We start from the raw sequence: 27,009 nt of genomic DNA, 5'->3' as shown, positions 1-27,009 counted from the left end.
TATTATTACACAAGTTTGGAAATATTCAAATATTAATGTTTGTGTGTAGAAAACTAATATTTCAACATTAAGTAGCAAAATATTATATTATTAACGTGTTTTATGAAGTTGCGCCAATCTACTGGCAGTCTGTCATGTGGCCTGTTGCCTGCTTATTAATGAAAGTCAGTGCACTGGAAGTCTATTATCTACACTGTAAACATTGCTTTCTGGCCAGGGTGAATGGATGCCAGCCTATAATCTGTTGCCTGCTTCTTTACCTCGCTCGGTGTCCTGCCAGCCTTTCATGTCGACTTTAGTATCCTGCTGACCGTGTTGCCAGCTTATTATGTCGACTGTAGCAATGCTGAGGTCATTGAGTCAGCGTACTGGCAGTCTATAATCCAGACTGTCGCCTGCTTCTTAACTTACCTGTGCGTACTGCTGCTCTATAATGTAGACTCCTTCTAGCTTCTTTCTTCAATGCGTTTCTATTGTTTGGTTTGCTCACGTCACGCTATTTACTGCTATGTAGTACTGCGATGCGGATTTCTATGTTATACTTTCTTAGCTACAGACGATTGTATTTCGTCTATCATTTTGTTATATTTGAGGGAAACTCAACCATTTTACATTTGCCGTCCTACACCTTTTCTTTTGACCCAAGCGGGGAGCACGCAGGGAGGTTCAATGCCCCAACTTTTGTTGAGCTTGCCGTTCTTACGGTGGGTGAGGAGCATGGTAAGAGAGACATTGTGCTTCGATACCAAGACAACACCATCAAAGATTCCCTGACGCAGCATATGATGCCCTACACAATACCCCATTTTACTGTGGCAAGGCCAAGATGGCTACCACGTCCAGATTCCTCAAATTATATTTATCAAAGCTACAGGACAAAGACATCCTCACAAAACTGGTCTCCTCTAAACTATTCCTTCGTGATCATGGACAGAGGCGAAAACCACATTACAGTGCGCCAACCTTTTTCACCAGTATGTTGTCGATGAGTATGCCAACATTTAGAGTGAGTGCCTTCTTTACATTCAACCGAATCAAAAATGCCTGCGTGTTGAACAGTACGCTCATCTCTGAGACGCTATCAATGCCGACGGAGATGCAAACGCTCAGAATGTGGCCAGAATAGTTGTTTTGCCTTCATCCTTCACAGCTGCACCAAGATACATGCATGAGTGGATTCAGGATGCCATGACGTACATCAGCCAATATGGCAGGCCCAATCTCTTTATCACCTTCACTTGCAATCCAAAATGGAAGGAGATCCAGGTTGAGCTTTATCCAAACCAAAAGCCAACAACCACACATGAAATCTTAGCAAGGGTCTTTAAACTCAAAGTTGATGACCTCATGATGCTCATTACGACTAACGAAGGCGGCATCTTTGGAAAGACAAGCAGTAACTTGCACACCATTGAGTGCCAAAAATGTCGTCTTCCTCATGCTCACATTTTGCTATAGATGAGGGAAAAAAATTAATGCAAGTGACATTGACACATTTATCAGTGCTGAGCTACCTGACCCCCATCAAGACCCTGCCCTATTTGATGTGGTCTGCAAGCAAATGATCTATGGCCCATGTGGGCAGTTCAATCCAAATTCGCCATCTGTGCAAGAGCGCAGGTGTACCAAGAATTATCCACGAAACTTCTTCAAAGACACTCAGTCGGTCCGCGATGGCTATCCTCTATATCGTCACAGAAATACTGAGCATGGTGGATTTTAAACAACGCTCAGACCTGCCACCAACACTCAAATGAAGGTTGACAACCGGTGGATCGTTCCCTACTGCCCTCTGTGCAAGATCTTCGAGGCATACTTTAATGTGGAATTCTGAAATTCTGTGAAAGCCATCAAATATGTTTGCCAATACATCAACAAAGACTCTGACATGGCTTCTTTGCCTTACAAAACAGAGGGGCCAAGTGTGGATGAGGTTAAACATTTTGTCCAAGGAAGACACATCAGCAGCAATGAGGCCATTTGGAGAATTTTTGGCTTCCCCATCCATGAGCGTTCCCCCACATGCATCCATTTGGCAGTTCACCTCGAAAATGGTCAACGTATCTACTTCACCGAAGGAAATACCCAACAACAAGCCCTGGCTGCACAAAATACCACCCTGATGGCGTTCTTTGTTTTGTGCCAAAGTGACCGATTTGCTGCCAACCTCCTCTACCTTGAAGTGCCCTCCTACTATACATGGAGTGCTAAAAAAAATGGAAGCGACATGCTGCTCATGGTGAATCTGATGCGTTACGAAGAGTCTACACAGTTCATCCCAACAATCAGGAGTGCTACTTTCTCCTAATGCTTCTCCATGTTGTCAAACGGCCTAAATCTTTCCAAGCCCTCAAAACAGTGGGAGGAGTTGTCTGTCAAACATACAGGGAAGCTTGCAATATTCGTGGAATTCTTTAGGATGATCAGCATCTTCAAGTTTGCAGCCCATCTAACCCCATGGGACTCTGGCACAAATAGAAAGAGGGCATGAGTGAGGACATCCTCCACAGAGCTCAACGAGAAAATCCAAACCTCGACGTGAACGTTTCTGATGTCATCTTCAAACAGGCTCTCATCCTCCTTGAGAACAAACTGCACTCCATTGGTGGAAAAGACCTCACGTCTATGGGACGGACTATCAACACCCGACAGGGACAACCTGCATGCCCTTGCTCAAGAGGTCGTACGTGAAATATCCTATGATGGTTTAAAGCTTCTTAAATGTATTGAGAAAAATTTACCAAAGCTGATGGGTGCACACAGAGAAGCCTACACGAAAATCTTGGAAGACATTGAGACAAAAAATTGAGTCATTTTTTTTCCTGGCGGTACTGGGAAGACCTTTGTTCTCAACCTGCTCCTCGCTAAGGTTCACCATAGGTAGACAATTGCCCTAGCTGTGGCATCATCGGGGATTGCTGTGTAAGTCGATGTGTGTGTTTGAGTCCATATGTGTGTGCGTGTAGGTTGATGTGTGTGGGTCGATGTCTGTGTATGTGTAAGTCGATGTGTGTCTTTTTCGCCCGGGAAACGCCGGGTACTTCCCGCGAGTATTTACTGTAAAAATGGCCAACGTTAACAGACCTGCAGGTCGCCTGAGTAAGCTTTACAAAAGGCCAACGCAACGCACAAATGTTAACGGAAAAAAAAATAAACTCTAAGTATCTCCCTTCTCAAAACACACATCCGGCGGCTGCACCCATCTGCGTCCGGTCGTGAAACAACGCGGAGACGTCAAGCGGACAACGTCGAACAGCGGTTGGAAAATGTGCCCCCTCCCCCTTCCCCCCCTATGAGTGACATCATCTCACACAGGCCCATTGCCGCACTAGGCCGTGAACCACTTCAAAGGGGCCCCCACAAACGATATTTATATCCAATTAACACGTAGGCTTTCGTGACCAATATTATCCATAATACAGGTTTTTTTTGGGTTAGATCACGTAAATATAAATGTGTCGTTAAACCCGCCACCACTCGATACAGCAAATTAGTAAGATTTGTCACATGAACACAACATGCCAATTCATTACGAGTACAGCACACCGGTGCGTTGGAGAGTAAATGTTATGGATATTTATATCCGTCACGGGCGAGCAAGTTGGCAGCTCTAATCGGGTACGATAAGGGGAATATTTTCGAACTGCCAACAACACCGTTCATTAATTTTAGTGCCGCGCTTGGCCACTTTCGCCACTGCAAGGCGGCACGCCAAGGGGGTATTGATTGGAAAGTCCGATTCAGCTCTCAGCAAGGGGGAAGGCTTCTCTCCAGCCCTGATGAGGTTTCCCCAAGGTCGCTCGCTGCTCCACTGACCCCGTGCAGGTCACGACGTGCACCACTACCCACCTTCTGCTTTGTCTTCTCCAGCTTGGAACGCAGCTTTTTGCTTCGTTTCCCCGTCCACCCTGCAATAAATTGACTTCCTAAAATGAGAACATTTTTTATAAAAGTGAAGGAGCATTAACAAAAAAAGCCCCGGGTATATTTACACTCGTCTCCAATGGCACCATGAGCCAGAGGTGGACATTCCTCATGGTGGGGTGAGGGGGCGGCTAGTCCAGTAGTAGGACAGCTGCGATTTGACTTTTCATTATTCAAGAGTTTAAATTCGTCGCGACGGGTCCGTACGTACATAGTTGGACTCGCTGCCTCAATCCAGTAGGGACATGCAATGGGCGTTTTTTTTTTTAAAGTGCTTCTGTTTTATCGACCGAGTTATGGGAATAAGTAGAGAGTCAATTCCCAGCCGGGATTTGAACTCACTCACCCTGTCCGATAGTGCGTCAAGTGCTGTAACAACACATTGCCACCCCCCACATCTGGAAGGTTAACGAACGACACAGGATTGAATGAACTACGCGGGGGCGGGGCGCTATGCACATGCCCGTAAACGCACGTGCGCGTTCACACACTGGCACAGGCGCCGTGGTGACATCACCATCACTCAGTGGCGAATGACGGGTATTGGTATCGCTGCAGGTTCACGAAACAGAGAACGGAGAATTTCAACTGAGAATGATTAGTCCACCATATTTGGAACAAAGAAAAATGACAAGCTTGGGAGTCCATCAAGGGAGCCTCTCTGTTTAGGGTCGGGGGAAGCGACTGTGCACATAAATGTGTGCATGACAAAGCGCAGCCGCACGTGGACGCGAATGCACGCGAGGCGTACGCCGACAACCCAAGCACCCTCGCTTCTCTATCACCTCTGCTACACGGCGGCAACGTGAGGTTGCTCGCCTCTCTGAAATGTATGGCAATCTTGCCTTGTGTTGGTAAGCCAGATGGGGCAAGTTTTATGGTAAAGATTTAGCAGTTCTGTATTTTCCATGAAAGTGCGCGAGGTTATCCTCCGGGTGCACACATGGAACGGTCAGAGCGGTCGTAGAAACAAGCAGCCAATCAGCTCCCTTGAAACTGACGAAAGACGTCACACCTCGCGCGACGGAATCGCAATCGTACGCAAAACGAAACCGCCACAGTTTAAAGGCCTCACCTAGGGATGTCTCGGCTGTGAAGGAATGCTTCGTGCCGCGGTTCGACTCGAACACGAAGCCCGGCAGGTCCTCCTTCAGGATGGTGGCCTGCTGCCCGTCGCAGTTGTGAATTGCGATCTCCCCCTCCTTGAGGCAGGTCAGGGTCCAGTTGCCCACGACCAGCTTGCTCGGGCCCGGCACGGACAGGACGGGCTGGCTCGGGGTGCCGGCCTTCACCTGGCCACGGGCTCGCTGCAGCTTCTCCAGAAACTCGCTGCGGCTCTCTGAAACGCAAGATCAGGGCGTGGGTTTGTGAGTTACTGACGAGGCCACGCGGCACGGTCATCAAAAGCATTCGCGTGGCGTGACCTTTTGAAGGAAGTTGCAACAAGAGGCTGTTGGGTGGCTCGGGGGTCAGAGCACTGAGCCGGCACCGTTGAAATCCCGGGTTCGATTCCATGCAGCCGCCTGTGAATAAACCGGGTTCTGAAGTGTAACGGAGTTTGATGGTCTCAGCCCAGTCACCAGTGACCGCATAAGAAATTCCATCGTATTAAATTTGGTTTTGCGATTGATTTGGACTAAACTTCAGCTCGGAAAATGACAATTGTTTTATTGGACAGCTCAGTGACCTTCCGTCGGCCATTTCCTAACACGGCGCGATGCACTGCTCTTGACAGATTTCTAAACCTAAACGTCGTCTCATAACTTTGACACCCATGGAATTTTTTTTTAATATAAAATCGGGGAAAACAAAAAGAGTTATTTTATCATGGGGGAAATGCGAACGCAACACCGTGTCGGCTTCCATCTCAATCACCCGTCGCAACGCCACGGTGGCTAGGAGATGTTAACTACCTCGCCTGGTATACAGGAGTTCATGAGTTCCATCCCAACCCTGACGCCCCTATATTTGGAGTTTGTGTGTCTCTCCCTGTGGTCGTGTACATTTTTCTCCGTGTCCTCCGGTTTTTCCCTCCACATTTAGGATTAACATGCGTTCAAGAGTATTTTGCTGCTGTAAATTTCCGCATGATAAGCCCACTCTCCGCTGAGCTATCATCTGTGGCCAGGTCGCTTCTGAAAAAGAGCTGTGTGTAGAGCTCAGTGGGCCCTTGTTTTACCTGAACTGTCGGATCCACCTTCCGGGTTGCCGCTGGAGTACATGGTGGCGAGCTTCCCGTCCAGGATGAAGCGGAACCATCCGTTGGAGCCGTTTGAGAGCTCCAGGGCGGCTGCGTCGCTCCAGATGTAGAGGCAGTCGCGGCCACGCACCACCGACCAATCGCGCCAGTGGAACGGCTTCCCCTGCACCAGCTCCTTGGCGTCTTCGTGCAGAGGGCTCTCCTGCTGGCACGGGAAGACGCGACGCGACACGCCGGCCACCATCAGGCCACCGGATCAAGGAGAATCGCACGCACCAGCTCCTCTCACCTCGCGAGCAAAGCAGGGTTATTGTTGTTGTCGTGCCTGGTCAAAACGATTCAACTGAACTGTTTTTATTTTTGCCAGGTAAGGGCCCAATGAGCTGTGCAGTTCTCTTTCAGAAGTAACCTGGCCACAGACGATAGCTCAACAAAGCGGCTTATCGTGTGGAAATGCATAGCTGGCAAATACTTGAAACGCATGTTGATTCTAAATGTGGGGGGGGGGGGGGGTGGGGGGGGGGGGGGGTGGGGGGGGGGGAAACCGGAGGGGACCTAGAGAAAAATCCACGCGACCAAGGAGAGAACATGCCAACTACAAATATACAGCGGCACCAGGGTCAGGATTGAACCCACGACCTCCTGTATACCAGGCCACGTAGTTAACATATCGCCACCATAGTGTCACCTTCGCCACCGTGGTTATTATTGGGTAGTCAGGAGATTCTCGGCCACGGCTAGCATCAGTGGCGAGCGATAGCAGTCATGAGCCCTGCTCTTCACCAACCTCACTGACCGGGGTGGTGAAGCATGGCCAAACAACCCCTATTGGACCAACACGGCATGGAGAGATCTTCATCCAGCAGTGGATTGACAATGGGGGCTGTACATTTGAAGATTGCACCTCCTTCACATGAGAGACGGGAATAGCCGTTACTAGTCTGCTTGCATTAGAAGGGTTTGTCTGTTACTCTTTAGCTACTTTTAGGTAAATATTCACACGTCCATTTAAAACTGGTCGTCATCAGAAGACACTGGGAAAAAAAAATTGAGTGGAAGATGGCAAGTGAGAAATCACGACGAATGCCACCAATGCGGCGACCGAGCATCGAACATCAATCTTCTGGTCTCCAGAGCAACAACACAAGACATGCCAACAGCACACTTCAGGGCCAAACTACAACGCACCAGAGAGGCCCTGGGAGAAGGATCCTCCAACTGTGAAGGAGACATCACAGCCGATATACTCCGTTGCTCCTGACGCTGTTATCTGGCTTGACCACCTGAATGCGAATTCGTAGTTGTTGCCCTGCATCTACATCAGCCATTTAAATCTTATCGGGATCCCATGGTGTAAAGTGCATTCTGCAACTCTTATTCTGCACTCTGTCTCTCTCGCCTCTCTATTCGGGAGCTATGAAGAGGGGCCACTGCCTCTATCCCTTGAAGAAGAATTGGAATAGGTGACGGAGCCTTTGCCGTTGCAGCGCCAATGTTTTGGAACAACCTTGTTTCGTCTCTTAACATCATAAATCTTCCTTCAAAAAATACCCTGAAGCAGGAGATTAGTGCTGGGTGCAACCACATTTGCAACTTTGATCCTTACCCATGTACACACTGACGGAGCCAGTGGGGGGGGGGGTGGCACGTGCCCCCCCAATGATCCAATTGAAATCCCTAATTTAGATCGGATCATTGGGGTTTATTGGTAATAAATCGGCATTATGCGACCCCAACTGCCACTGTGTAGCATATTACTATGTGGCAGGGACTCTATGAGATGATAGGACAATAGTCTGAGTCCATGATTGGCTATAAGTAACGGCAAAGCGGTTATAAGTGACTCAGAATTGTGCCCAGTTGCGTGTACAGGTACACGACTTCCCTGAAGGCCTTCAGCGAGTGTGATGCCGATCACACAACGCGGTTCAAATTCGCCGCACACGCGTCGAATAAAAAGCAAGGGACAACTCCTTACTTACTAACAACTCCTTACTCACTAACAACTCCTCTATCATTTTTCATTGCTGGAGGGGTTTCCCCCCCTACCTGAAAATCCTGGCTCTGCTATTGCATGCATTTCATTGGGGGACTTTGTTGGCTTGGTGTGGTCTGGGACTGTTTTTGTTGTTTTGCTGCCTTGTCCAAGCTTGCATTTAGCATTCTAAAAAAATCGACAGTAATTTATATACAATTTGTACTATGTACTTTATTTATATTTATACATTTATTATTTTGCGACTTGCTTACCTTTTCTCTACTTTGCACTCCTATCGTGTTTTTGTACTGTTTGCTGTTGTGACTTGCCGATCCGCCCCTACTGGACATCTGTGAAAAAGAGCGTCACAGCTTATCGGATTACCTCCTGCAGTCTAAATAAAGATTCCCATTCTGAGATTGTCTTTTGTGGGGTTTTGTTTTTTTCAAATAATAATCATCATGCCCTTTCTAGTCACAAAAGGAGCCATCCCGGAATTTGTACGAATAGACAAGAGCTTTCGCCCCCCCCCCACACCTCCCCCCCCCCCCTCATTCATCAAAGTCATCACCGTCCATCCGTACGTTACCTTGTCCACCTGCGCGTCATCTTCGTTCTCGTCGTCGGAGGCCGTTCCGCCCAGGCTGGAAACCTTGCTGATGACGCCCAGCCTGGCCAGCTGATCCACAAACAGGTCCCCTCCCTTCTCCACGAGGTCATCGATCATCTGCAGCGCCAGCAGGTGACCGTCGTCGTCATCCTGCCGAAACGTCGCAGTCGGGTGGGGGAGGGGGGGTGGGGGAGGGTTTAGGTGATGGGGGGAGGGGCGGGCGGGGAGGCAGACCCCATCCGCAACGAGACACGCACTGACAGGGATTAGGGGGGGTGCCGGGAGACGGGGATTGAAAAAGAGGGGGTGCGTGTCGCACCCTCAGTGGTTTAGTGGAAACAAAACTCGGAATAGTGGAAGGAAAGCATAAACACCCATTAGCCGCACGCAGGGTATTTGATTTTAGGGATTTTCTTTGTTCCCTCCCTCCCTTCCCACTTCATCTTCCCTTGGCGAGACCAGCAAGGTTTTGTGGTTCATTGGTGGCAAGCACTTTGTGTGTAACGGGGTGCGACCTTATAATTAATTCGTTTGGCAACCGGAAGCCAAGGCAGCTCGGCGAACACTTTCCCTTGGTCGCCTGCTTAGTGGCGACCACTCCGTTTGCCTTGGCACAAGCGGCTGCAGTGAATCAATAAACATTGTGTTGGGTTTGGAATTGAGCCGTCTCACTGCCCACTCCATCCCCCTCCCAGCCCACCGCCTCCCCCAACCCCCATGGGCTCTGCGCCCACCTTAGTCTAACGTGATGTTTGGGGGGGGGGGGGGTAATGACAATGCCATTGAACGCAATACCCTCGCCAGTCAGAACTATCACATGTTCAATGAAAGCGCTCAACTGTTGGCATTAGTATTTCATACCTGTGATTATGCGCCTCCGATTAGCACGGTTGGCTATATACGAAAGAAGTTCAAGTTCAACATTAGTGTTCAATTTTGCCAGGGGCCCTGCGTGCATTCAGATGATCTTTATGGAGGTAGAAAGGAGACCGGGGTAGAGCACTGGTGGGGGGGGGGGGAGGGTGCCCTTTGAGCCACGCAGCCTTTTCACTGCGGTTCCACAGTCAAGGCTCCTTACCTCGTGATCCAACACGGCCGAGGTGACCTCTGCGAGAATGATTGGCAGATTATGGCCCAAATCTGATCCGCAAACTTCCTTTAAAAGTGCTTCAGGGCAATAGTGCACCATTTTTCTGATAAGTGCAAGGCTTGCTTTCCTGTTGAGAGAGAGAGCGGGGGGACGGGGGAGGGGGAGATTCGGGGCTGACGTCATTTACTGATCATCGAGAAATCCGCTCACAAGTCACGACACCACCTTGCAAAATCAGTTAACAGGACGTTCAAAATAATAACAGATCGTCACAAACGTTGTTACAGTCAATTATATTCAACTACAGTCATACCTCGTTATACGGAAACACAACATACGGAATTTCGCTATTACATAACATATACATTCGGGGCTAGATTATATATACGTTATGTTAAATTTGCATACACGAAATTAAGAATCTCTAAAAAAAAATCGAACAACAGTTTGTCATTTGTTCTCGTGCGCATTTCACTCTGTACTGGATTCCCGCTGCATTAGCAAGTGTAATTTGATGAAGGTCTCCAATCATACAATGCAAGTCAGTGGGAACATTTGGGTTCCATAAACGGAATTTCACTGGACGGACAACTTTCCAGAAACGTATCTGTTTCGTATATTTTCGAGAGATGCCCGTACAAGGCCGGACTGAGCTGTGTTTAGAGCGCGTGATTCACAGCTGTAAAAACTCAAGTAAAGGGCCGACTTGGCCTATCATCTGTCTGGGGTTGATAAAAAAAAGAGGACAGTCTGTTCTCCTAAAATGCGGCTTTAGTTGCGTTCCTGACGAAAACCGCTTTATGGTAAAATTGCGTGAGAATAAATAATATTTCACTGTCTGTGACAATACGAGAGATGCGTAAGCAGGCTGAACAAAAGCTGAGGCGTGCGGGCAGCATCTAGAAGCATCCCGCCTTGTGCAATGCTAGAGCTGGGGCAGCCGTACGACCGCTTAGTCCCTACTCGCGCAACGTCGTTCCATTCGCTCGATCGCATTGTATCCAATTCGCATCCGCGTTAGAAAAATATCTATTCCCTAATACATTAATCACGTTATATCCGATTCGCGTTGTGAGAACAACACGCGTTACAGAAGAACTGACTGAACATATTTTTTGGGCAGGTCAACAGTGGTTCCTTCCGCCTGCATTGAGACCGGCACCTGCCGTATAAACGTAGAATGTCCAACAGTGGCTCTCAGGGCTCGCTGGGAAAAAAAACTAGCCGGACACCGCGTGGCTCATCAAGAGCAGTGAGAGGGGGCGTTCACGCAATCACCGTCCCCCGCTGGGTTCAAGCAAACGGGAACCCAAACCCCAACTGAACGGTGGCGGCGGTGGCGGAGCACGTGAAACGGACGCCCTACCTCACAGAGGGCATCATCGTTTGCTGGAAGGTCTGGGCGAAGATGGGCAGCAGGCGTTTCAAGTAGACTGGCGCCATCTCTGGGTCGCCTTTGGGCTCGTTGAGTTCCTCCTCTTTGTGGCCACAGTCCTTCTTCCTCTTCTCGTCGTCTTTATTCACGGGGCACATCCACTCACCTGATGGGACGAAGGCGCGCAAGCGACAAAAAAGTGTTAACTTTGCAGGTTGGGCAATAGGGCGCGCGCGTGCGAGTGCGTGCATGCGTGCGGATCCCATAACGCAGCGTGCATTTTCCTGCAGAAGCGTTGAGTTGGCAGGCGGGAGGGCCTGCCGGGTAGCTCACAGGGCGAAACGTGTCGGGCTCATTTAAAAATGGTCCTCCCTTGCTTTCATGGTTTGTGTCTCCAAGTTTTGGAAAAAACACTTCGATCGGTTTGGCCGGTTTTCAAAAGGCGAAAGTCCCTAAATAGCAGCACAACTTTACGTTGAAGTTTATCTCACATGGAATCACATATTAAAGCTTAGGCATAAAGGTTTTCGACCTCAGTTCAAAAACTCTCAATAAAACCGTCTCATAACGCAGACACGTACGTATAAATCGGCTGACATTCGGGTGCCGAATGTTCAGGCAACTGCGCATTAACCACTGCAACGCCACTGCACCACCCGGATAAAAGGAAACAGCCCCCTCCTATGACCCGGCTTGTCAGCTTGCGTTACACGTCGGATATTCTCGAAAGAAGGCCGGCACACGCACGCACCGGGAGACTGCAGTATGGAGACCACCTCGCTGTGTCCCCTCTCCCTGGCCTTGTCCAGAGGCGTCTTCCCGTCCTCGTCACGCAGGTCTGGGTTAGCTCCGTGCCTCAGCAGGGTCTGTGCACGGAGGAACACGCCGTTGTGGTTAACTACCGCGGCACAGCGACGGCAGGAGTGGCAGCAAGTGGTCAAAGTAGCCGTGCACACAACATCGGTAAACGTTCGCCGGCTATTCACGTGGATTATGGCTCATAAAAAAGACACAGACACACACATTGCATTGATGTGTTACACCTTTTACAGTGGCAGAAGAGGACCTCTGTATGTTGTTTTAAAAGGAGCACATTTAAAGCAGCATAACAATGCTAACCTTTGCCACTTGCGGGCGACCGAAACAGGCTGCGTAGTGTAGGGAAGACGACCTCTGACCTCTATTCACATCAGCCCCTCGTTCGCACAGAAACTCCACCTAGCAGGGAGGAATGGGCGCAGGGGTCACACACAAAACGCGTCTCAGCCCTCGTGATAACTCTGCGACTGCATCGCTGCTGTTTTGGGAGAGAGCGGCTGCACATCGCTGAGCCATTACGACCACAGATTAATCATTCACACGGAACAAACCCGGTAATGCCTCTACAATCCCAACCTAAATTTCTCGAGCCACAGCCCGTGACGACTCGGGCAACAAGGAAGTTCGTCAACAACGTTGTCGCAAGCGACCAGATGTTGCAGAACGGTGGCAAGATTTTACGTCAGATTAAGGTAATTCATTGTGGGTCTTTATTACTTACCATCTCCTGAGTGCCAAACGCAGAGGCCCAGTTCAGCAACGTCTGTCCGACATCATCCATGAAATTGACTTCAAACGCTGCGAGGAAAGACAAAGTAACATTAATAATAATGATAATAACGCTTGCATTTACATCGCAATCCACGATGTAACAAAACGTCTCGGAGCCAAAAGTTTCTTGAGCCTGGGAGATGCCCGTAATGGGCCCACACGCGAGCACTCGTCTGAAGGTTGGGGAAAACGAACTGTCAATAAGCAAATCAAGCAATCTACATTCAGCACAGCGCCCTTAACATTTTAACACAACGCTTCACAAGTAAAGATAAACAAATTAAAGTTGCACAAAACAATAAAAAGTACACACAGAGATCGTAAAATACATCTTTAGCCCGATTTTAAAACCCTCAACAGCTTCCTTATCAGATGGTGTTCACGGTGCACTCCACATTAACACAACGTCCAAAAGCTACACGAAAACCATCCAACTCTCTTGATCCGTGCTATGGCGAAAAAGGCAGCCGCACAACAGCCACCAAACGGGCGCAGCCCCCAACGCCCGGGAAACACTCGCAGCTACGACGGCGACGGCGCCCGGCTCACCGCCCGTGTCGATGGCGTCGATGAGCGCGTCCGTGTCCTTGCTGCGGATGCAGTCGATGAGCTGCCGGTGGGAGCGCTCGCCGGAGCTATCGAGCCGCCGCAGGCCGGGGATGCGGCTGCTGAGGCTCGACGTGGACTTGGGCAGCGCCCTGCGGCCCTCGAAGAGCAGCACGAGCAGCAGGTCGACGAGGCGCATCGTGTCGAGCGAGCAGCGTTCGTCGCCCTGCACCGCGCTCTCGATGGCATCCGGCAGCAACGAGCGCAGCAGGTCCTGAGACGACAAGCACAGCGACGCAAGCGCGGGGCGCGCCGAGGTCACCTGGCGCGGTTCACGGCGGGGACAGCAGCCACGATAGAAGAGCGATAAAGAGGTGAGTGCTCCGTTGCGTCCAACCGCATCGGGCGCAGCGTGGCGGGAAACACGGGGGCGCCCCGCCCACGCGTGGCAACGGCACCGAACAGCTGGCGCGCTCACCCTGGTGACGATGGGCGAGCCGCGGCACAGGGTGGACAGGAGGCTCACGATGGTCGACACCTGGCTGACCATCTTCGAGTCCGGCGCGGCGGCGATGGCCGACGACGGGGGGCCGCGGGCGGCCTTGGGGGTGCCGGACGTGCCCGCCGCACCGCACGCCCCCGCGGACGCGAGGCGGGCGAGCAGCTCCAGGGAGAGGCCGTGCTTGGCCAGCGGCGCCGGGTCGACGCCGCGGCGAGTGAAACGGTCGGCCAGGGACGCGAAGCAGCGCAGCGCCCCGTCGGACACCTTGCCCGCGTTCAGCGGCGCGACACAGTTACAATGGCAAGCGACGTCGCGAGCATTAAGCAAGGCGCGGTGCACGCAGAGAGACTGCGGCACGCAATGTACAAAAATACGTCGAGGTACATTCCTATTTGTGTGCTGAAATCGGGTTAACTGTCAGCGGTTCTCAACCGGGGGTGGTTATGCGAACCTCCAGGGGGGGCAATGGAACATTGCCACGTCGCAATATAAAATAACTACGATAACATTTGCATCCATATGGTAAACGATAGAACGGTATAAAAGACCTTTCTAAATTCGTTGATCGCAAACAAAGTGGTTTCCAAGAGTAACCAGCGACAACAAGTTACGTTAAGCATGCAGAGCGTCCGTTGATTCTTTGTCCGCTTACTCGCTAGTTAGGATACCTCACAAAATGGACTAGTTCAAATATTGATGTTCATTCTTCACACATTAATCTCTCAGAACCATGTTGGGGAAGGCAAGGGGGGTAACTCCGTTGAAACACAATTCAATAAGGGGTACAGTCACCATAAAAGATTGAGAACCACTGGCTAACGTAACCATTCCATCCACTCGAGGCCGCTTTATACAATAAAATATAGCGGCCTCTAGCAGATCTGCAAATGTAATCACGACCCTGAATCATGACATTATATTGACTCACAAGGCAGGTGAATCATAAACCCAGGACCGGTTTAGACATTGCTCTCCACCGATATAAGCCGTGGCCGGGAATGAAAGTCAGCAGATTCGTGACCCACTATTCACAAACAGGAGCAACCATTCTTACTACTCACAAAGGGGCCTCCTGGTAGGAGCGCGGATATATACGTTCTCCTGCATATTTCACTCTGACCACAACCAAAGTTTAAAGTGTCGGTTAACTATTCGCTCGCTCTCGTAGAGAGGGGCGCGAGGAGGAACCATAGTACAGGTGTTATCGGGCAATGAGTGAGAGTTTATAGGTGGGAGGAAACCAGAGAAACCCCACGCGTGCGAGGTGTAAACACTATCCCCACGCGTGCGAGGGGTAAACACTATCCCATACAGACGGAACAGGTCAAGTCCACATTGTACTGCTCTCTCCTGGCGAGCCAGGTGGTACGGCACCGCCTTTACACGCACGAGAATGTACGGTGTGCTGAACTCCTTTCGCACCGTACGTAGCCAACCGCGCTAATCGCGGGTGCGGGGGAAGGATAACAAACTAAAAGACAAAAAGCAGGGAAGGGAGTTTCTCAAACATTCGAGCGGGGGATCCACGACCCTCGCTGCAGCCGCCTCCACGGCGACGCATTGCAGACAGGCACGCGAGCGCAGCCACCGCCGGCACGGCCGCGTTTGCGTTGCATCCATCCCCGTAAGAGAGGGAGGGCGAGCGGGCGATCGAGCGAGCGAGCGAGCGGGCGAGCGAGGCAGCCGCCACCGCACCTGTGGGTCCTCATGCTTGAGCATGACGGAGAGGGCTTCGACGCAGGACTCGAGCGAAGCGTCGTGCGGCTCCATCTTGCTGCACAGCCGCGACACCACCGCCATGGCCGAGTGCAGTGTGTCCTTGTGCACCAGGTGGCCCGAGTCGCGGATGAACTGGAGGACGCAGCTCAGCCCACCGGCCTCGAACACGGCGCCCGACTCCCGAGTGCAAATCAGTTCCAGCACCTAGAGGGGGGTGGGGTGCAGCAGCAGGGGAGACGCGCTGATGAAGTCGCAAGCTTGATTCATCGTTTTAAGCACAAAGGGGTGGGGGGAAGCTCTTCCTTGCCGAGGGCCCATTTCACCACGGTTGGAGAGATGTTAACTACCTCGCCTGGTATACAGGAGGTCGTGGGCTCGATCCCGACCCTGACCCCTGCTGCTGCTGCTGTATATTTGGAGTTTGCGTGTCTCTCTCTCATCATCATCAGAGTGGCTAGGAGATGTTAACTACCTCGCCTGGTATACAGGAGGTCGTGGGCTCAATCCCGACCCTGACCCCTGCTGCTGCTGTATATTTGGAGTTTGCGTGTCTCTCTCTCATCATCATCAGAGTGGCTAGGAGATGTTAACTACCTCGCCTGGTATGCAAGAGGTCGTGGGTTCGATCCCGACCCTGACACCTGCTGCTGCTGCTGTATATTTGGAGTTTGCGTGTCGCGTCGATTTTTTCTCTGGGTCCTCCAGTTTTTCCCCTCCGCATTTTATAATCAACATCACACGTTTAGAGTATTTGGCTGCTATACATTTCCACACGTTAAACCACTTCGTCGACCTATCAATTGTGATAGCCAGGTCTGAAAAAGCTACACAGCTCAGTGGGCCTTACCTGGCAAGATAAAAATAGTAAGTTAGTGACATGTTTATTTATAATTTTATTTTCTTTGTTATCCAATAGAGCCGCACCGAGTCTTCCTAGAGGGTCCACCTCCTTGAGAGAGAGAGAGACAATGACCACCTCATGAACAATCACATGGCCACCAAAGTCAAACCATCCTACTTAAGCTCCAACTGAGAAAACACACAACTCGGCGCGCACAAAAATTACCCAATTTATTCAAAGAACGCAAGTGCGAAACATTACACTTGAGGAAATGCGGTTTCCCCAAGTTAGTCAGCAACGTATATGCCAAACAACGCATAATGACGCTATTCCGAGCGTGGGATTCCTGTATTGCTCATCAAGTGAGCTGACTTGTTGCGTCAGGCAGGCTCCGAGTGCTCTGCTCGTAAACTAAGACTTCGTCGAGTTACTGCACAAGGCATAGTTCGCGAGCAGGACCGCTCGCAAGTGAACTTTGCGTCGTGCAATAAACGAGTTTTTCAACATTATTATTATAGCGCTCCTATGCATGCTGCGAGCTGCATTATGATGACAATGCACATCTTCAATCGTGCTTATGATGTAGAAACATTTAGTTGATTTGAAAAACCAAATCAATTGGCATATTTGCCCACGTGACAACTTAATTTGACTGCCTATGTCAGGCGGTGGAGCATTCAATAAAAACAATTTTTATTATATTTGCACACCAACCCAAAATAATCTAAATATGAATCCCGTGAAACCAAGCTGGCCATGTTAGCCACTACTATGCCGGGCTACTTATACGGCAACGGGGGCCACAGAGTGGAATGAGATGGGACAAATGAGACAGAAAATGCAAATGGGATGATGAAGACAAAACAAAAACGGATGGATTACCTAGCTAAGGTGCGACACAGGACCAGCGATGATTCCTCGTACGCCACGGAGCAAGTCAGGCACTCGGCATATGCTTAGCTCACACCCAGTGCTGGGGTGGGGCCCTGCGGTGGTGAGATGTTAACTACCTCGCCTGGTATACAGGAGTTCGTAGGCTCAATGCCGACCCTGCCGCCTGTTCTCCCCAAGGTGGCGTGGATATTTTCTCCGGGGCCCTCTGGTTTTCTTTCCCTCCACATTTCGAATGAACATGCGTCTGGAGTGTTTGGCTACTGCTATCAATTTCCACACGATAAGGCCACCTGGTTGAGCTATCATTTGTAATTGCCAGGTCACTTCTGAAAAAGAGCTACATAGCTCAGTAGGCCCTTACATGTAAAAATAAAACATAATTAAATTGTTTAGTTTAAATGCCAATTTGAGCAGGAAATTACTTTGAGGGAGGGGGGGGAGGACTCGCCCACCCTCCCCCCCATCATCAACATACCTCCGTGGGCCTGTACAAGTCGATGTGAAAAATCAATGTTGTTGGTCTAAATGAGATACTGGACCCTTGCCAACAGGGGCAGGAAGAATATGAGCGCTGCCTCTCCCCCTCCCCACCCACCCCCCAAACACGCACGGAGAGTACAGACGAACTCTGAAGAGAGTTTAAGAATGTAACACAAACACAGAGCGCCACGAAGTTCATCGCAACGATAAAATTATTCCCCATTTATCAAACGAGTCGAGGGTCGGTCACGTTGTGCGGAGAGTCAAGAAGGCGTTTTCGTGAACAATAAAGCTGGGGCAATGAAGCCAACCGTGGTGACCGCACATAACCAAAGGACCAAGTGGAACTTCAGTGACGAACCCAATCCTAGTACTCGGTGGGATTTTTTGTTGTTTGGTGAAGTCACCGGAGACCAGGCTGAGGTCATCAGCTCGCTACATTTGAGAACCCAGTTTAACCACGGGCTGACTCAAAAAGCCAGGCATCAGTGGAAATGTCCAACAATGAGGGGCCATTCGTGGTGTCGCGAGCACTACGCCAGTCCTCATTGGGCATTTCACTTTGTAAATTCACGCGAGGGCGCTACTTCCACGCAAGACGTTATGATGTTACTGACATTGTCATCCAAATGCAGAGCCCTTTGTCAATCCACTGCTGGATGATGAGGGCATCCCCCACGCCGGCAGGGTTGATTGACCATACTGCTCAAAGCTGGTCACAAGTGTGGGTTTGTAAAAGTGTTCGGCGGGGGGGGCGCGGGGGGAAGGGGGGGGGTTGGTTGTGCCCAGGACTGGTTCGGAAATGGCCCGGTTTGCCATGCTCGCCTCTCAATCTGCCTCCCGCTGTTGCGCAATCACCGAACTTTAACGGTAAACAAACGAGCTCGATGTTAATAACCCGACACCCTACGCGTCACAGGCGCGGGCGCGTGTGCCAGGCGGGCTAACGTCTCGTGACTACTACGCATGGAAGAGGCCGGCAATATTAATATAGTCGGTGAGAGAGCACGTCGGGACATGCCCTTTGAGTTTCACAAGCAAGAGACGTTCAGCTACACACGAAAGTACAGTCATCACCGTCACCATCAAGTAAACGTACGATACGCGTACGGTACGTGTCCAGCCCTTTGTCAATCCACTGCTGGATGAGGCCATTCCCCCCCCCCCCACCACCACCACCATGCAGGTGGTGGGGGTGTGATTGGACCACACTTCAGGCGTGAGGACATAGACGTACAGTACAAAAATGTGATTTCATGCACTGCCTGCTGACGATACCAGCTCACAAAATGGATTACCGCAACGACAACAGCAGCCACCATTTGCCACCGAGTAACGGTGACGTCACCACAGGCCGCTTGTGCCAGGCCAGGTGCACTTTGAGGCCGCATAATGTGTCTGAAGCTTGCTAGCAGGGGGGCACGGGACAGACCAGAAACAAAGACAAAGATCCCCCATATATCCTTAACAGACTGTTGGGAAAGTGCTGTTCGAGAGCACCTATGAAGGCCAGGAAAGCACAACGAGGGGGTGGGGCAGTCAGCACCATGCCCGGGCCTCCTTTGTCTCCCCGGTAGCGATGTTTGCACACCACACGAGGTGCCAATTAGAGGCCGAGTCGACCTCAGGGAGGGCCCAGGACCCGTTCAGATATTCGTCACCGATGTTGGCCGTGAGCGGGAATTAAAAAACTCGGGTTGTTGGTTTCGTAGCGCGGTGCACGAACTGCTGCACTACGGCTCCCACCACGCACGCGCACGCACACCACTCACTGATCTCTACAGCCCGCGAGTGAACACCCATTAAAGGCCAATGTGTTACACACAAGCACTCATTACATACAAAGTGCTTGCCACAAATGAACCACAATACCTCGCTGAACTCGTCAAGGAGCGTGAACCATCACGCAAACTCCGGTCATCCTCGCAGCGACTTTTGGCGAACCGTCGAACAAAGACGGTCACCGCATCGCACGCGCTCAGATGCGCTTCTTGCGGACGTCTGGAACGTTCTTCCTCAACGATATTATGAAGCCACTGGAGCTATGCACTTTGAATGTAGATTAAAAAATTTGAATGTAGATTAAAAAACGAATTTCTTGAGGACTGCTTTTGGTGCTAGCTTGTAGTCCTTTCCCCGCACCTCCGATTAGCACGGTTGAATACGTATGGTGCGAAAGAAGTTGAACATACATACATAGTGCAACCTTGCACGGTGATATCACAGAGCACGGTTAGAGCACACTGTGATGCCACAACTTAAAATAAACATTTCGGTGATGATGGGGAATATAAATGACACCAATAAGCAGCCAAAACGTCTCCCTCAATCATCTATCTCTAGCCATATAGAAAATAAAATGTATTTCTTACACAACCCATCAGTCACACAGCCTTTTGGAAGTGCATCATTGCCTCCCTCTGGGAGTAGATAATTGTGAGCCACGTAAATGGAAGATCAAGGACTCGCCAAACTGCGAATGCTGTCAGGTGCAAACCATCAGCCGTCAATCACTGATAACTGCCCCTGGTGAAACAAGCGGACTCCTAACAGCTACCCCAATACAACACTAAAATTCTGGTGGAACAAGGAGATTCCACACAGCCACCCCAATATAACACTACAATTCTGGTGGGAACAAGCCGACTCCACTCAGCTGCCCCAATACAACACCCGAATTCTGGTAGGAAAGCATACTCTACTCAGCTACCCCAACGCAACATTCAAGTTCTGGTGGAATAAGCAGACTCCACACAGCTACAACAATGCAACATTCAAATTTTGGTGGAACAAACAGACTCTACACACAGCTACCCCAATACAACACTCAAATTCTGGTGGAACAAACAGACTCTACACACAGCTACCCCAATACAACACTCAAATTATGGTGGAACAAGCAAACTCCACACAGCTACCCCAAAACAACACTCAAATTCTGGTGGAACAAGCGGAATCTACACACAGCTACCCCAATACAACACTCAAATTCTGGTGGATCAAACAGAATCTACACACAGCTACCCCAATACAACACTCAAATTATGGTGGAACAAGCAGACTCTACACACAGCTACCCCAATACAACACTCAAATTCCTGGTGGAACAAACAGACTCTACACAGCTACCCCAATACAACACTCAAATTATGGTGGAACAAGCAGACTCCACACAGCTACCCCAAAACAACACTCAAATTATGGTGGAACAAACAGACTCTACACAGCTACCCCAATACAACACTCTAATTCTGGTGGAACAAACAGACTCTAAACAGCTACCCCAATACAACACTCAAATTCTGGTGGAACAGACTCTACACAGCCACCCCAATACAACACTCAAATTCTGGTGGAACAAACAGACTCTACACACAGCTACCCCAATACAACACTAATTCTGGTGAAACAAACAGACTCTACACACAGCTACCCCAATACAACACTCAAATTCTGGTGGAACAAGCAGACTCCATACAGCTACCCCAATACAACAGTCAAATTCTGGTGGAACAAAGAGACTCCATACAGCTACCCCGAATGCCATGGAATGGCTACAAGATTCAACGTACAATGTGACCCGCTGTTCTATACAAACGCCACACAGAAGAAGAAGAAGACAACTGTGATGTCATATATCAAATTTTTACATCAGGCTAATGGTCAGAATGGAAAAGAATGAAACAAGGAGAACCAGACGCCACAAAACGTACAAATGAGGTGGAACAAGACCGCATGCACGAGGCGGACAATACATAGAAGACGAACAGCAGAGTACAAACAAAATGGAACAACACAAACAAGATGGTGGAAACAAAAGAACGCTTTATGAATCGAAAGGCAATCCCCCAAATTTGTGACAATTCATTGCTCATCGCGCGTGGTAGCGGGGGGCCGTGTGAACCGTTAAGCGGTGCCAATTTGGTGGCACACTTGGCCTGTAATCCAGCACTGTGAAGGCAGTAGCGAAGGTTGGCGGATCACCACACGAATGTCCTGAAACTCCCTTCCCGCAGATGTCGCGGAGGTGCCAGAAGGCAGTACCAGCTCGCGAACTAATCGCCATCTAGTTCCATCCATGCGGGGATAGAGTGTTGCCCCCTCGCGCGTGCGAGTTTTCTCCGGGTGCTCCGGTTTCCTCTCCCTTAAAAAAACGCTCATTAAATCGGCCAAAAATGTCTTCAAAGTATTAATCAAATAAACCCAATGCAGGACCCTATTAAAAAACAAAAAAAAGAGTCCTACACCCTTTCCTGGGTATTTAAGTAAACTTCCGGAGACCGCGCGAGCAGCCTCGCGTCCTACCTTGACGCACTGCTCGGCGAGATCGCGGCTGGTGCGGTTGTTGAGCTCCACCACGATCAGACGGTTGCACAGAGCTTTGATGGCACCGTCCACGGCCACAATGCGGCGCGTGCATTCGGCGGAGACGTCCAGGTAGTAGGTGATCGCTCGGGCGGTCACCTCCAAAACATTGTCCGGCGCGCACTCGTCCAGGAAGATCCTGCACAGGGCCGGCAGGAATGTCCTAGGAGGACATCTGAAAGCGAAGAGAAGTTAAAAAAATGTTACGTTCATAATAAAGGTTTGTTTGGGTTATATCGCATCGTCGGATGATGCCGGATGTAATTACCAGCGAAACGTCGTACTCAAATTGTAAATATTCTTTGGGTCTTTCGGTAAAGCCACGTAGATAGAAAAATTATAAAAATAACAACAATATCACGACGTTTCGATCGCAACACGAGCAATCGTCATCAGGTGAATAATATAGTGGGAGTGCTGCAAAGGCAGGAAAAAATATATGGCGGGAGCGCTGCTAAGGCAGGGAGTTATAAAGGTTTGAGATGGGTGTAGCTCAAGGGTCAGTGGGCGGGGCTAGAGATTAAATTTGCATGTAAATGTAAGATCGGAGAAATCTTGACAAACGAAGCTGTGGGGGTGGCCATTATATTGTGAGAGATTAGCATGTCAATGTAAGAGATTAGCATGTCAATGTAAGAGATTAGCATGTCAATGTAAGAGATTAGCATGTCAATGTAAGAGATTAGCATGTCAGTGTAAGAGATTAGCATGTCAATGTAAGAGATTAGCATGTCAATGTAAGAGATTAGCATGTCAATGTAAGAGATTAGCATGTCAATGTAAGAGATTAGCATGTCGATGTAAGAGATTAGCATGTCAATGTAAGAGATTAGCATGTCAATGTAAGAGATTAGCATGTCAATGTAAGAGATTAGCATGTCGATGTAAGAAATTTGCTTGTAAATGTAAGCTCGAAGAGAGCTCGGAAAGAGCCATCACCACACGGAGGAGGACAAGGATGGCAAGCCGCCATTTACTAACACAGCTAACGGTGGCTGTGTTAGTGAATGTAACTCAGAGAGTCGAAAATAACTACGAACATAGGTAGGTAGGAAGGGAACAACACAGCCGGTTATGACCTAAACTGATTAATAACGTCCTTCCAATGATTGCTCAGTTAGTACCCATCGTCTCGGTTGAAATTGTGTCTGTGTTTATATATCTGGATGGCTTCATGAACAAATCTTTGCCGATAGCCAGTGGGTTTGCAGAGTACCTTCGTCTTGGCCTGACCCAACATGGTCCCGAGATATAAACGTATGCATAATGAACATCAATATATTTAACCAATTGTCCATTTTGTGAGGTATCCTAACTCGCTAGTAACTGCAAGCGGATGAAAACTAATTCAACGGACGCTCTGAATGCGTAATGTAATTTATTCGCACTTGCTGGTTACTCTAGGAAATCACAGTTTTAGATCAGTGAGTTGAGAAAGGTCTTTAATATCCTTCGAGGTTACCATATGGATACATTATTTATCGTAGTTATTATATATTGGCAAATTCATACTTGATTATTATTCACCAATGACTCTCATGCATGACATAATTTTACGCATTTATAAAGCACCTCACGTACCCCCTGGGCATTGCCACGTACCCCCACGGAGTCCGCGTCCCCCCCAAGTTGAGAAACACTGGACTAGGGGACTTCAAATGTGTTTCACGACACGACAATTTATGGCGATATCAGTTTCCCAAAACGTTGCAATTGTTATAAAAAAAGTTATAGTGGCTGGCGCGCCCATGTGCCGTGATGATGTCACCCGCATCCCACACCGTTGGAGCCTGGTTCATCCATCGCACTGGTGTCATCACGGCTCACGCCCACCCACTCTCCAATGACCCTTCTTCACAGCATATTCATAGAACACAAAGAAGAGCCTCATTTCCCATAATGTCACCTATTATATATCCATAGAGGTTTTTTTGGGTTAGATCGTGTAAATATGTCGTTAAACCCGCCATCACCCGACACAGACAATTAGTAAGGCGCGTCACGTGCACAGAAAATGCCAATTCCTTACCAGTGTGTTGGAGAGCAAAGCCACAACATTTACAATCAAATACTGTCGAAACGTCATACTCAGATTGTAAATGTTGTGGATTTGCCCCTCCAACACACCGGTGTGCTGTACTGGTAACGAATTGGCACGTTCTGTTGAAGTGACAACCCTTACTAATTGGCTGTGTCGGGTGGTGGTGGTGGTGGTGGTTTTAATGAAACATTTATATATTTATGCAATCTAACCCAAAAAAAACCTATATTATGGATGATATTGGTCGTGAAAGCCTATGTGTTAAACTAACCTATTATACTCTTTGGTTATATTCGGTAAAGTCACGTAGGTCCCGTCACCTGATGAAGGCCACTTGTGTTGTGGCCGAAACGTCGTGATTTTTTTTTACCTACGTGACTTTACCGAATAGAACCAAAAAGCATGGATCCTTGCAGCCACGAAAGCTTCAAATCTATAACCTATTATATATATTTGTTCATCATTCAAGGCCACAGTGCTATTTAAAAAATGTGTTGCGTTTTATTTGCGAGTCAGGGCACTAGCTCACCCACATGAGCCCGCAATGCCCAACGCGCGCGCACGTGCGCTTGCATGTTTCCATGCAACACATTTCTGTGTGCAGGTCATATCCCCCGACAAATCCGAGGCTCCCTGAATAGACTGCCTCTCCAGATTGTTTTTTTTTCCAATGTGCACCACGTGTGCTTGTGGAGCTATGTGGTATGTGGAACTATGTGGCATGTGGAGCAACGTGGTATGTGGAGCAACGTGGCATGTGGAGCAACGTGATATGTGGAGCCGGGCATGGTGCCCCATGCCCCCCACGCTCCAATGTTTGAAGTCAACGGTTGGTCGATCGTGCTGACCTGTAAAATTCCCGAACACGCTGGCCCTAATGTACAAGGTGTTCGACATTTAGCAGTACAGCAAGTGGGTTATTTAACACAAATTTCGATGGATTTTGAGCGTTATAACCCAGTACGACGGAGCCTTATATTTGCAAGGGTTTCCAAATACTCGAACACATAACGCTCCACAATCGATTCGGCTAAACATAAATTCAGGACCCTCATGAAATTCTGGAGACTCAGGAAGCACCATATCTCTGAAAAATGTGCGAAATTAAAAACACGACAATTAAGGTTTACAATAAATTAATATTTGACCATTGAAACAGAATGAATCTGCTGCATCACAAACTTAAGCTAAGCCTGGACTATCGAAATACAGTAGTTTCATGAAATTATTATTCAATTCCAACGTAACCAGCAAGATTATACAGACTGCAAAGTTGCAATGATTAAAGGACGTAAGTCAGGCGTATGTGGAGTGAACTGCAGATTAAGATAATTCTCGTATATCTTTATTCATAGTGAAAGCATACCAAAGGACAAAAACAAGACAATAAAAAACACAATGCAATCACAGAATTATTGAATAATGGCATTGCGATAATCTTTCATTACGTTAAAACTGATATTGTACCTAACACGTCGTATTGACAGTGAATGGGTTGGCGGCAGGAAATGGGGAGAGGGGGGCGTGACGGAAGGTGGCAGCACAGACCGCGAGGGATGGTGACGGCATGGGAAGGCCTTCAGCCGGCAGTTGATTTTTTTTATCTCTGTTGCCCAGCACAGGTCCAAAGGTCCAAATTGTCAGGCAAGCGACAATAAACTGCTGCACATGTAATGCAAAAGAGCAAATATGTCTGTTTAACCCGTAGGCTTTCACGACCAATATTATCCATAATAAAGTTTTTTTTGGGTTAGATCTCATAAATGTTTCACTTCTTCACAATTCTCGCTATCACCTGATGAAGCTGGCTGTTATCACCAGCGAAATGTCGTACTCGAATTGCAGATGTTGTGGGTTTACTCTCCAACACACCGGTGTGCTGAAGCAGTAACTAATTGTCACATTTTGTTGACGTGACAAACCTTTACTAATTGGCTGTAATATGCTCCTTGACGAGAGTGGCAACAACGGACGAGGACAGACAACAGAAAGGCGATGGCAGAAGGGGGCAACGATGATCGTATCGTCAAAACAAAAACACACACGACATCGCAGCGCGGGCGGGGCCCACTCACGTCTCGAAGCAGCGGTCGACGTTGTCGGACATGAGCAGCAGCATGCACAGCTGCTCCAGGGCGATGAGCTGCATGTCCCTCTCGTCACCCTGGCCCATGTGCAGCCACTCGAGCAACGTGTCCGGGTCCACCTCCGCCATGCTGTCGTTCCCCAGCGGCCGCCCGCCCGCAACGCCCTGGGCACATGGAGCGAGACAGAGAGCTGTGAGCGGAGAGTGTGCGGTCAGCATCACGGAGGGAAGTGGTCATCACGGTAAAGGGTGGCCAGCTGCCACCACAGGTGACAAATCGTCGCTAAGACTCCTTCCTTCTCTGCCCGATCCCAAAGCAACTGTTGCTTCCTCTTGGTACAGGCGACATGTCCGTCAAGGATGGCTCTTACGGTCTTGCATCAACACCGTCACCTGTTCTTGGGTTTTCCTACTCCATGGCAACCTCGTTAGATCTAATCCTGATTAAAGTCTCAACCACCACCACCCACTGGCTCAAGGTTTTCACTTGTTAGAGGCAACACATGCTTCAAGGACTTTTCTTATACAGTTCACCAAACCCCCTGATGTTAGTTCATCCGTTTATTCGTTAATATATATATCAAGGACTGCTCTTACAGTTTCAACAATTCCACCACCTGGTCTTAGGCCTTTCTATATTCAAGTTAAAGTTTACTTTGTTTGACCAGGTGAGATCTCAAAGAGACCAGGATAAGCCTCGTTTGCAAGGTGACCTAGGCATTCGTTTGCCAGTAAGCAGGCAATGATTGCTGTGTATAATCCCAACTG

The 27,009-nt window shown here is 49.1% G+C and overlaps 1 protein-coding gene across 13 annotated transcripts in view; it reads right to left on the bottom strand.

Moving 5' to 3' along the window:
- HECTD1 (HECT domain E3 ubiquitin protein ligase 1) overlaps positions 1–27,009 on the bottom strand; it is an 89,166-nt gene that overhangs the window by 51,473 nt on the left and 10,684 nt on the right. For 6 of the 13 annotated variants that reach the window (XM_076067608.1, XM_076067606.1, XM_076067609.1 and 3 more), the window contains exons 2-17: positions 26,231–26,406; positions 22,055–22,289; positions 15,511–15,738; positions 13,792–14,079; positions 13,317–13,587; positions 12,718–12,794; positions 12,297–12,395; positions 11,929–12,043; positions 11,169–11,343; positions 9,791–9,929; positions 8,692–8,862; positions 8,375–8,452; positions 6,104–6,329; positions 5,349–5,447; positions 5,000–5,263; positions 3,850–3,908 (exon numbers count right to left, since the gene is read on the bottom strand). In XM_076067608.1, coding sequence (XP_075923723.1) covers positions 3,850–3,908; positions 5,000–5,263; positions 5,349–5,447; positions 6,104–6,329; positions 8,375–8,452; positions 8,692–8,862; positions 9,791–9,929; positions 11,169–11,343; positions 11,929–12,043; positions 12,297–12,395; positions 12,718–12,794; positions 13,317–13,587; positions 13,792–14,079; positions 15,511–15,738; positions 22,055–22,289; positions 26,231–26,370 — 2,664 coding nt within the window. In that variant the 5' untranslated portion in view covers positions 26,371–26,406. The remainder of the gene's footprint in view (positions 1–3,849; positions 3,909–4,999; positions 5,264–5,348; positions 5,448–6,103; positions 6,330–8,374; positions 8,453–8,691; positions 8,863–9,790; positions 9,930–11,168; positions 11,344–11,928; positions 12,044–12,296; positions 12,396–12,717; positions 12,795–13,316; positions 13,588–13,791; positions 14,080–15,510; positions 15,739–22,054; positions 22,290–26,230; positions 26,407–27,009) is intronic. The other 7 variants (XM_032956183.2, XM_032956189.2, XM_076067607.1 and 4 more) reach the window with 6 other exon arrangements.

Source organism: Petromyzon marinus, chromosome 17, assembly GCF_048934315.1.
Source record: "Petromyzon marinus isolate PM22_M1 ecotype Great Lakes invasive population chromosome 17, UKy_Petmar_22M1.pri1.0, whole genome shotgun sequence".
NCBI classification, from domain to species: domain Eukaryota; kingdom Metazoa; phylum Chordata; class Hyperoartia; order Petromyzontiformes; family Petromyzontidae; genus Petromyzon; species Petromyzon marinus.
The sequence above is the reverse complement of the archived record's forward strand: the minus strand, read 5'-3'. Positions and strand labels throughout refer to the sequence as shown.